General features: G+C 40.6%; 1 protein-coding gene across 27 annotated transcripts in view; it reads right to left on the bottom strand.

The window, feature by feature from the left end:
- camk2g2 (calcium/calmodulin-dependent protein kinase (CaM kinase) II gamma 2) overlaps positions 1–12,104 on the bottom strand; it is a 71,221-nt gene that overhangs the window by 29,725 nt on the left and 29,392 nt on the right. For all 27 annotated transcript variants that reach the window (XM_071480111.1, XM_071480121.1, XM_071480112.1 and 24 more), the window contains exons 3-6: positions 11,296–11,355; positions 7,908–7,962; positions 7,052–7,117; positions 3,664–3,736 (exon numbers count right to left, since the gene is read on the bottom strand). In XM_071480111.1, the coding sequence (XP_071336212.1) occupies positions 3,664–3,736; positions 7,052–7,117; positions 7,908–7,962; positions 11,296–11,355 (254 nt within the window). The remainder of the gene's footprint in view (positions 1–3,663; positions 3,737–7,051; positions 7,118–7,907; positions 7,963–11,295; positions 11,356–12,104) is intronic.

Raw genomic sequence — 12,104 nt, 5'->3', positions numbered from 1 at the left:
ATTAGCATGTACCCTCCTCCAGGAAATGTCCTATCTGTCTGCATGACTGAATGAGCTGCAGGAGCACAATGACATCTACAGCAGTAATGAGGCATGAACTGGTCAAGAAGGCGACAAAAGCCCCCCACCCCCCAAAGGAAAAAAACTCTTCAGTCAGCTGACATAGGATTGAACAGTATTTTGACACTGTCCTTCTGATCACATAATCATGCAAGAAGTCAGGACTTGGCAAAGAAAAGCACACGTTAACTGTTGTCTTAACTGCTTCTCGCTTCCCTCATTTGCATCTCCTTACATCACAGTTGCTCTCACTTAAGGAGAAGAAATTAAGGAAACAGGTCAGGTCAAGTGTAATCTGATGTGAGGTCAGTTACTGACTACAGCTGCACAGCTGTTTCAGATTTACTTGTTTTAGGTTTTTCCTCATAATGCAGAGTTGACCTTTTTTTTTTCTTTGTACGATGACAGTGTTAGCACTGTCGCCTGACAGCAAGAAGGTCCTTGACTCCCTGAACCAATCGCAATGCCCACCTTAAACCCTATGCGCAACATCCCCATGGACTATAAATCATGCATTATCACTTTAATAATAAACGGGCTCCAAATGATATATGAGGAATGGGGACTCCTGGACAGAGGCGTTTTTGTGTTCCTGTGTTCATTTCCCAGAGAAAATCTACAAAATTGTCTTCCAGCATGTACATTACTGCATGATAATGTTGGTGTGAATGCGTGCACAAACCTTAGCAATTAGAACACAATCAAATTCAGTCTGGTTTGCACTGTGATCAGAGCTCAGCCAGGTGTAAATGCAATGCGTTCAGTGTGACCTTGTTTTTAAGAGAGGAAATCCGCAAAACAATCAGACAGATAATCTAACTCTGTCTTTTCCTGCTATCTCAAGCTGCTCGTCAAAGAGCCTCCGACGACCTTCCTCGTCAGCAAAGGAGAAATAGGGAAAAAAAATTTATACAGCAGCTTCGCTTCAGGAGACTATTAAAGGGCAGCTGCGACGTGCAAGACAAGGGTCACACGATGGTGGCCAATTCTAGTGCGAGTGGGTTTCTCCACTAAATAACCGCAAAGTATAAGTAATGTTAGCCTTATTAGCAAAGCTACTGAAAAGTAGGATGCCTTTAGCTGTCTCCATCTGACACATGACCCTCATCTTTCACCTCCAGAGAATCTAACACACACTGTTTTCATTGACAGGTCCGTCATTTCCACCTGCAAAGGCCCGTGATCAGGCCTCATTATTTAGAAAATGTATGCAGATAACAGCATGTTAACACCAGGTGTAAACGGGATCTGCTGTTTGCGTGTTAGCCCCGACCAAATGGTACCCAGTGCATGCTGGGACAGGCTACAGGTCGCTGTGACCCTGATTAGGATAAGCAATTAGGTAGATATTGCTTAGATAGATGTTTTTCTTTGGCACTGTGGTGGCTCTACATTCTAGACTATTCCCAATTATATATTATATATATATATATATATATATATATACACATATATATATATTCTAGACTAAGTCCCAACTGTGTGTGTGTGTCTGTCTTTGTGTCTTGAGGGCAAAAGTTTCTGCGGCAGCAGCAGCCATCCTCATCGCCTCAAATCCAGACAGATGGATGGATGTCTGACACTTGTACCAACTGTCTTTGTGCTCTTAGTCTGTTTCATCTCATCTGTCAGTCTTGCTCTCTCCATCTATTTATCATCCATCCATTCATCCATCCATCCATCCATCCATCCACCATTTTTCCCCTCTATTGGGCAGAGATGAGACAATAGGAGGGACAGAGAAACGGGGGGACTGCGCGGGGGACAGAGAGCTGGAGATAAAGCAACAGGGCAACGGAGAGGGAGACAGATAGAGATAGATAGATGGGAGGTGGCATAATGAGTCCCTCCGCTGGCGCTGCAGCAGCCGGGTGACCTCACCCTACAGTTACCATGGCAACCCAGCCTGCCACCAGCCAACAGCGCTCAACTCTTTCTCTCTAATTCTTGTTTTCCCCTCAGTCAGTCGGACTCCCGAGATGACAGGGAGGCGAAAATATGATGTGTGTGTGTGTATGTTAGGTCACAACTCTCTGTGACACACTATTATTATTACTATCATCATCATCATCATCATCATCATTATTATTATGATTATGATTATTATTGCTCCAATACTGAAATCACTCCCAAAGCTCCCAAACTCAAAACAGAATTGATTAATTAAAAAAAAAAAAAAAAAATGAGGTTGATGAGAACAGAAATAGTAAATGAAAACAGTAAATAGAGTTGGTACCATAATGATCACTTCACCTTGGTACGCCTCCACCAACCAGTTAAGTGGAAGTTTACATCCATGTGTGTCTAGACTTGTATGTAGTGTTGACTTTGAAGGAATGTAATATAAGGTATCAAGCGTATTGTCATAACTTTATGTTATGGCTAAAAACTTGTTTAGTGAGGTCTAAGTGACCTTTGAACTTTCACAAGCAAAATGTTCATGATAGGTTCATCCTCACATATTTGATATTTTTGGAAACTTTTGGCACTCTACTAAAATTTTAAATACATTTTGATGTAGCTGCAAAAAATTAGGGCTGTGCATAATGAGTTTGTGATGACCAGCAGATCAATGAACTTTAAATGGTTGATTGTAGAAAGCATTGATTTTTCTTTTGTTCAGTATACCATTTAAGAGCACACTGTCTGCAGTAATGATGTACAGATGCAGTTTTAATAAAAGACAAGACAGTTGTACATTAACAACTTATGTAACGGATTCCTGTCCTCTGCCCTCATCATCTATCATCATTATTGTCCTTCTAAAACTCTTCCCTCGCCAAGTTCATCTGATACAGAGATCCATATGGAAGGTAAAAATCGATGAAAAGCAGCACAAGCCCATTTACACCGCTGTCGCACAAAAACAGATTGTTTATTTTCCAATTACACTTGTCTACTTACCCCAGAGTAATGCTTTAATTTTGCTCCTTCACATAAAAGTAAAGGACCAGATTATAAGTAAACTGTTAAAGTTTAGGGCTCTGAACTCAGTTATTGGCAAATAAAACAAATGTGGTGCAATTATCCTGGTGTTTAAATCTCAGGTCAATTTGCCGCCTCCATTCACCGTATTATTAAAATTTAACACAACTGAGGAGGCCAGAGGGGTGTTGGTTTCTGCTGGGGGTGAACAATCTTGCTGCAAGGGAAATCATCACTGGCCGTCATCTCACCCACCGACCTGCTATTAATAGCAGCTGGTCTGCTTTCGTCACTCCTCAGCAGTGCGGGAGGGAGGGGGGAGGGAAGAGGGGAACAGATCAAAAAAGGGGGAGGGGGTATAGATGGAGAAGAAGATGGGAATAGAGAAATAAAAGAGGAGAGAAAGCAGGTGATGAGAGGGATGACGCTCATCCCTTAAGTTGTTCTTAACGTCACAGCACGACGTCTGTGCGACTGTGTTCGTGTGTGTGTGTGTGTGTGTGTGTGTGTGTGTGTGTGTGTGTGTAGACCTGTTGTGAATCTCAACCAGTGCCTTTCATTTAATCAACGACCCAATGTTCAATCAATCTCTATGAGAGACTTCTGTTTGTACCTAACCAGTATGTTAGATAGCAGAGGAGGTCCTCGCATATTCACCAGTGCTACACGGTAACTCACCTTGAGGTCCCTGTGCACAATGTCGTGCTGGTGGATGTGACTGACGCTCTCCAGGATCTGATTGATGCAGTGGCTGGAGGAGACAGAGGGATGAGAAACACAGGAGAGACACATCTGTCAGTCCACAATAGCTACATGACAATGAGCTGCAGACTGAAGAAAAGGGAGAGAAACATGTCAAAATATAAAAGATTTTAATATTTGAAAAAAAAAAAGGAGAAGAAAATTCAAATTATATTTAATGTTTTCAATATTGCTCAACTGTGTATATTTTGTCGGGCTGTAACTAATGATTATTTTCAGTGTTATTTCTCTTGATTGTAATTGATTTAGCTGTTGGGTTTATAAAATGTTAGAAAATCATGAAAAACGTCCATCACAGTTTCATTTTCAGAGCCTGAGGTGGCATCTTAAAAGGTCTTTTTTTGTTGGATAAAATGTAAAATATATTCAGTTTTCACTGACATTAAAGAGAGACAGAAAATAACAAAAATCCCCACGAAAGGCAATTTGCTGGCATTTTTGTGTGAAAAATTACTTAATTACTCATTACTGATTGTCTAACTGATTAACTTATTTCAGCTCTGTTATTTTGAATTGAGGTATTAAAGAGGTTTTTGGTGAATTCTTTCAACAGGAGAGGAAAAACAAAAGACTCTTTGAAAGACCAACTTCTGCCCAATTGTGCCCTGCAAGGTCAACAACACTGAGAGGAATTATGAACTGGAAAGATGGAAACATAATTATAGGGGTCAAGGAACAAAAGATGATGAACGAAGATAGAAAAAAGACAAAGGAAGATACAAATCCACAAAGTGAGAACAAGCAAGATAAGTAAAGTAAACAATCTGTGACACATGGTATCGTGTCACAAGTCAATAGCAGTGAGCTCTTCCATAGGCCACACAAGGATAAACATTTTAAACTTTAGCTACTATGGCCAAAAGTATGAGGACGCCCAGAGCCATGACCTTAACACTAGCAGACACCTCTGGGATGAACTGTGACAGACTGTGAGCCAGCTGTTACCACACGACATCAGAGCCTGGCTCACGAAAGGTGCTGGTGTGCTGGTCCATCATAAAAGCTTGTCAGGGAAGCTTCAGAAACTCCCTCCACCCAAACACTTCTTCGACAGTGGATTAGGGAGGGCTGTGTCCAACCATTTCGGTGACTTTCTCGCTGGTTGTATGAAGGTGAGAACAGAGCCTCGCACAACTGCACAACTATTTCTGTGTCTCTTCAAGTGAACAACAGAGCGCCTTCGAGGAAAGACCGTCTGAAACTGTGCCATTACCCCATTAGTTAAATGATGTCATCTCTCTCCTCGGCTTTTTACTCCACTTTTGATTTCCAATGTGGTCGGACATCACATCATACAAACTACTCCTCTTCAAGCATAACCCAGCCCTAATGCTGTTGCGGATGAATGGGAGCAAACACCTCCGACCAGGGATTTGTTCATTAGATCATTTCCTCTTGTTCATCTTGAGACTTGAAAATGTACCTGCAATCCACAAGCAACAACAATTTGTGAAACCTCACACTGATTCCATTTGCGATCTGTGTAGTGTTGGATAGGAGGATAAGTGGTGCACATAGGAGTAAAGTTTGCTGCATTTTTATGTGACCGAATGTGTGGAAGGAAGTGGAGTGGGCAGGGTGTGTGTGTGTGTGTGTGTGTTGTTGAGGCAGTGTGGGGGATCTTATGTAAGCTTGTCCTAAGCTTGCATATCAGCAATTTTGCTGGTCTGATGCAGTTAAAATGACCATTATTTCTTTTAAATTAAATTGAGCTTGACGTTAGTGAAGGTGAAGTCGGGGTCAGCAGCATGGGGGTGTACAGAGGCAGATTTTTGGAGAGAGGCATCCTCTCTCTCTGTAAGACAGAATCAAAAGAAAAGCCCCTGGCGTTGTGTCCAAATTAGGCTAAATCTAGATTCCACATTTTGCTCTGCACATCTCCTCCACCCATGCTCATTTCAGCATTTCACTAACCCCATTTTATCTGCCTCCCCCATTTCTGCAGCTAATATAGTGCCCATCAAACTACCCTGCTCCCGTCCTTACTCTCTTTAACATGATCAGATTTTTTTTCTTGCCTTGTCCACAATACTCTTCAACCTCTATCTGACCTGCCTTTCCTTCTTTCATCCTTCATTTTTTTTCTGTCTGAAAATGGAGTATGTATGTATAAATTTAAGTGTCCATTCACTATGTTTTATGATAGTCCTTATTACTGCACTTGTATATAACAACTGTGGCTAGAAATGTGACAAATAATTGTGCCATATAATGCATTTTCATCACGATTGTCAAACTGACACCTTGTAAATGACATTTACAGCTGTTATTTATACGTAGCTTCAACTACCAGAGCCAGGTGTTGTGTTTAAACTGGCTGCACACATGTTCGATGGGTATAAAAACACATGACTTCATTCTGTCGCGCTCAGATACAAGCTGTGTCTTTAGTGGATATTAAAACGACATTCAGAAAAACAACCTGAGGATGTGGTTGTGGTCTGTCAGACGTGGGGGCTCGCTGGGCTGTGGAAGTAAAAACATGAAAGTTTTGGGTGCCCACGCTTCTACTTTCATGTGTGTATGATGCTGCCTTCTCTCCTGCTAGCTCGTATGCACATGAGGTTTGGCTCTAAAATCCACTGAGACCCTCTGCACGGCCTCACCCAGAGACCGACCGGCCAAGTTCCTGTGTGAGGTGAAGCGTTGTTTTTGTTTTTTTTGATCTGTTGGGTTAAAGGCTCGACATAAGAATCATGTCATGAGCTCTCACCTGGTACAAGTGATAGAGATGAGAGATCATAGGGGGAAAGAGCAAAGCAAAGGAGGGAAGAAAATCATGCCTGAAAATAATGGAATGTGACCATGTTGTTAAATAATTTTGTTTTATTAAACATATTGAGAGGACTGCACTGTATGTGGAATAATCTTTTGCTTTTAGTTGATCATCCATCCAACACATGACTGACCAAAATGGTTTGTTGCGGTTTAACCTTAAAGTCAGGTAATGTGCTGCGGTGCAAAAACTAACTGCAACATCTGACAGCAGGCTTAAAATAAGGTTTCAAGAAAGGACAGCTTTGTCATCATTTATTGATGAAATTAAATTTAACCCCCCCAAGTGTATAGTGTGCACTGAAAACAACCTCAGAGAACTGCACAAGCATTTCCTCTGCTGTCAAAGCACAAAGTACATTAACACAGATTTAAGTGGCAAAACATTTTGTGCTTTCATAACACAACTTTTCTGCCTCGGCAGCCTGAAAATTTTACTTTGGAGGCCACCAAAACCTTAGTATTCAGGGAAACTGACTAACATGGACAACATAACATCTTCACACGTCAGCAGGATGACATACTGTACCTGGCATCTGCCTCGCTGTAATACTCTCTAGCAACAATGTCCTCAAACAGCTCTCCTCCGGTGACACTGCAGACAGACAGACAAAAAAAGTGACAGTTATTACTCTTTTTCTGGAACAGAGAATATGAAACGCCTCTCACTGACTCCGGTGTGGTAGGTGGTGCAAACGAAGGTTTTGATTAAGTTTGTGTTGATGTTGGAGCTCCTCAGAGATCCACCATGCTCTGTATCCATGTGTATGTGTCTCCTGTGCTCTAATTGGTCCTTTAAGAGGCCACTTGACTGGTTGCTGATAATACAAGCCTCCATGAGACTCACTTAGATGTCCGGTTTATCCATACCTCAGACACAAAACTCGTAATTTAGCTGCAACTTTCACGAGAAACCTGTTTTTCTTTGAGTTGGGGAATATGAAATTTTATATTTAACTCATACTCTTTGTTTTCATGGTAAAGTTTCAATAGAAGATACATCACAAGTCACACAAGTGGTAGAAATAGCAGGGAGGAGATGTGAAAAACCGAAGCAATTCATAGCATGAAGAAAAGCTTAACCCTCTCCACAAATCTTATAATTCTTACTTGTGGGATAAACATAATGAAAAGGGAATGTGAAAAAAAAGGATCCTGTCCTTCACGGCAGCTCAGTGGAAATACTGTACTGCTCTGAATGGTGACCGTCATGGAAAATAAAAAAGGGAAAAACAATTTCAACTTACTTGTTGCTTAGGTGAAGCAATTTATCCTGGTGCAGTACTCCAGCCTTGGGTTAGGACCTGTGTGTGTGTGTGTGTGTGTGTGTGTGTGTGTGTGTGTGAGTGTGTGTGTGTGTGTGTGTGTGAGAGTGTGTTACTTACAGGTCAAAAACAAGGTAATGGAAGCCTTCCTCGGAGATGCTGTCATGGAGTCTCACTAGTGAGGGAGAGAGAAACAGAGAGACAGAGTCCTCAGTTAGAAAAGATTGAATAATGTTAATTATCTTATATATGGGAACTCTCTGTGAACCATCACCTTAGAGGAGTTTCCTCTGTGTGTGTGTGTGTGTGTGTGTGGGGCAGAGGTGGTTAAAATACTTAGTTGTTTTATTTGAACACATCAACAACAACATAAAACCAGATGGTATTATGGTATTGTGGTATCTCCATTCACAATCATAGCTAACACACACAGGGTCAAGTGATACAAGGTTTCAAGCAGAACCATATTTCCCTGCCTATCTGAAATAATCTACACCAGCGCTTGACAGAAGGCCTCTGAAGTCTGAGTGCCACCTGGACTGTTGGCGACGTGGAATCAGCTTTTGGATGACGAAGCTGACAGAAAAGTGGCCATATTTTCATCATTTATAACTGATGTGATATCGCTAATTTCTTTTTTGGTTTTCTCTCTGTTGCAGAAGCACACAATCAGGCAGGAAACATCACTGTACACAGACGGGTGAAAGGTTATTTCTTCTTCACACAGGAGGAGATGACTTTAACCAGCAGCTTCCTTTAATCAGACGTTCAACACAGTTTTGAGATACAGCAACCTACTGATGGGTTATTCACAGGTAGATTAAAAACCTGCTTGTGTCAAGGTGGATGAAGGCGTTTGAGTTCCTACATCAGGCCTGAAAATGCGGTATATTACACTTCCTTTCTCCTTCAGATGACTTACATTTAAAGAAAAGACAATGACTCCCCTTGAGGATGGGATAAAAAAAAAAGATAATTCATGGGAGGAAGACAAAGAACAAGATGATGACAAAGCAGGAATTAGGCGGTATGAAGAAGAAAGAGACCAATGACTACCTATTATGCTGTTATCATACGTGTGTGTGTGTGTGTGTGTGTGTGTGTGTGTCTTGCACTGGGCAGGATACTATGATAAGACACTTGGCAGTTCTGCCACAAGGATAGTTTGCCATTTCCTTCCTTTCCAGGGGGCCACTGCCTATTGTCTGGATTTCACACACAAAAACACACACAGAATCTCGACTTATATGAGACTCAAACTTACTAACTGAAACGTTTATAGAACAAGCACCATAATCTTTCTATTAACCTGACAATTTAGTAAACAGACCAGTTTGGTCTTTTAGAGTAGGGGTTTTCAAAGTTTTGACAAATTGGCACAATTAAAGTACATTGAATTTACAGTTCATAGTCCCTGTTTACTACGTACCCATGGATGTGCAGACAGGTGTCATTAGCTTACTGTGCTACTGGAGAAAACTTGATGAAACATGATGATGATGAGGGTCCTTTTTTGTTCACTATGGGCAATCTGTGGTAATTATACCAGATCTAAAAATATACATATCATGTCTGTGTGTTCAGATTCAGTGCAACAGAACATGAAGCGAACATGGTAAACATTCACTGTACACACAACAAATGCAATAACGCACATATGAAGGTGGGGTGAGGGCCCCACAATGTTCATATCCTTTAAACCATGTATCCAAAATAGAATCTGTATTTTTCAGTTCATAATGATTTAGCATTGTCCAGTTTACTGACAGAAATTCAGCTGTAACAAAACACTGTGTTTGCTTTACATCCTCAGGTTGTTTTCTGAGTAAATATAAGGAGGAGGAAAAAACAAATGTTGAAAGTATGAGATGGGACAATAACTATGACCCAACAGTTGACCCCTACAACATCACTCCATGTCCACCTTCACTACTTAGAGACAACACTAACAGGTTTACTCATGAGGAAAACATTGGACAACCAATGCTGCTGCTTTTTTCTGGGCAGGGCAGTCTCCATAATTCCAAGTTTGCAGATATAACAATCATCAAGCTTGCAGACAAACCAAAATGCTGATACAGTTTTTTTCACATGTCAACATAAAGGTCAAATGAACAAACAAGTGTCAGGAAAAGTTGTCTGTCTGCTCTTCACCAACTAACCTGACAGGGGGGAGGCTGTGAATATTGAGGCAAATATCTACTGACAATTAACTATCCTGCTTTACACACACACACACACACACACACACACACACAGTACACAAAGTAAACAGTGTTGATCGTATTAGTGCGACCAGCTGACTCTGCATGTCTTGGTGTTCAGACTCACTTCACCGCTTTGGCTGCCGGCCAGCTGCACCACGCAAATGTCTCACTGCATGACCTACCAGGTAACTGGGTGATTTGCCTATGAACCAAGGCCATTTGCTTAAGTGATGTTATTACACTGAACACTGAGATGAAACTGAAAAAAAAAAATGACACAGTTGTTGTTGTGTTAGTTTTGTATTCCAGTTCACTGAGTTTAAAATAACTATGAGGCTTCAGCTTTAAGGGAACACTGCCAGTTTCACATCAGCCACCTGAAACCAACTGAACACGTCAACGTCTGTGGATCATAGACTTGGGGCAGCCATGACCGTAAAGGATTTTATTACAATTATTAACTATGATTGTTCATCGACACATATACTAACACACACACACGCACACAAATCTGTATATTGTATACATAATCCAGGGTGTCCTGGCAATAGGTTTGGTCAAACAGTGATGGCAGGTAGGTATGTGCTCTGTAAGTTAATGGTATGGTTTATGATGAGGGTCCCTTCACTTGCATTCGTGTAGTTGCAGTTAAAGCTATCTCTAGTTTCTGAGGCCACTTTAACCACAAAAAAGATACTTAACATTGTTTTATCAGCTTCATGCTTGAACTTTTCTCTAACAGTGTGAAAAATGCTTATAAATATGATTTGAACAGATGACATGTTTCAGGAGACAACTATTTCTTCTGTTTGGGGTCTCAGAGGCCACAGTTGTAAAATATAATTAAAATGTAATGAATTTTCTTGTGCTTTACATCTATGATTAGTGTTTACAGTACGTTTTATGAAGCATTATTCCTCCTTTTTCCAAAATGAGACTATTAGGATTTAGGATTTATTTATTTAGGATTAGACTTTTATAAGCCAAGTTTGTAGCAAAAGGAGAGGTTATCTCTTAGAACCTTGCTACATATGAAACACATTCATTGATTATTGTCATTATTTTTACAAATACAGCAGTGTGGCCTGTCCAAACAACTCCACACAATGAGGCGAGGAAGTAAAACCAATCTCAAAAAAACACAAGAATTAATGTGACTGACTGAAATCCAGACAAGAGAAATCTGTTGCAGCGACTGAACATTTTTACCTCTAAACTAAAATCTTTTTTTTTGTAATGTTCTGAATCAAAACAGCTGTTTCACTAATCCATCAGTCTGTTGGCTCTCAGGGGTGACTCACCTATGTTTGGATGTTTTAGCAGACGACAGATTCTTGCCTCCCGTTCCAGTTTCTGGTGATCTGAGGACAGAAAAGAGCAGAGAGAGGGGAATCAGCAAGGGCATGACGTCAGCTCCAGGAACAGAAGCAATTATGACAGTTTGTTTTTGTCCAACATATGAGCAAAATACCAGGAAAAAAACCCAATTCTTATAAACCAATTTTGGTGAGTCGACATAGAAGGACACAAAACCAACACAAAGTACAAGTACACAATAAGGGCAGCATAACACTCACTGAATCTCAACTGCAGTTAATGTTGTTCAGTATCACTTTTGCAACATAGCATTTTGAAAACAGCTTTTTCTACATAACCTTTTAACACATGTTCAATATTTAAGTGCTGATAAATAATAAATCATTTGTTTAGTTTTTCTAAAGCAAAGATTTTTGCAACCATTAAAACTTGATATCTTGTTTGGGAGGATTTTAAAAACGCCCGCACTAGCCACTGTGTGAATTGATTAAAAATTTTCTTTTAACTGTGCAGCGACAACACATAAACACACCAGCACACTCAATTTTACTTTCTCTCCTATGTCTTCTGCTCCTCCTCTTTAACTCAGAGCAACGGTTTTCTTCTAAACCTGCAACTGAAATCAAATCGACTTGAACTGGAGGGGACAGCAAATAGCTTCAATGGTGACAGGATGTCACAAAGGTAAGACACACAGCAAACCAGACAAGCCAGGGGGCCAGTGGCTGTCAACTAAGATGAGCTTGAACAAAAAGACAGACAGAAAGCTATATACTGTACAAACACACACACA

The sequence above is a fragment of the Trachinotus anak genome, unplaced genomic scaffold, assembly GCF_046630095.1.
Source record: "Trachinotus anak isolate AG129_WGS33_773 ecotype Australia unplaced genomic scaffold, CSIRO_AGI_Tana_v1 ptg000007l, whole genome shotgun sequence".
Taxonomy (NCBI): domain Eukaryota; kingdom Metazoa; phylum Chordata; class Actinopteri; order Carangiformes; family Carangidae; genus Trachinotus; species Trachinotus anak.
The sequence above is the reverse complement of the archived record's forward strand: the minus strand, read 5'-3'. Positions and strand labels throughout refer to the sequence as shown.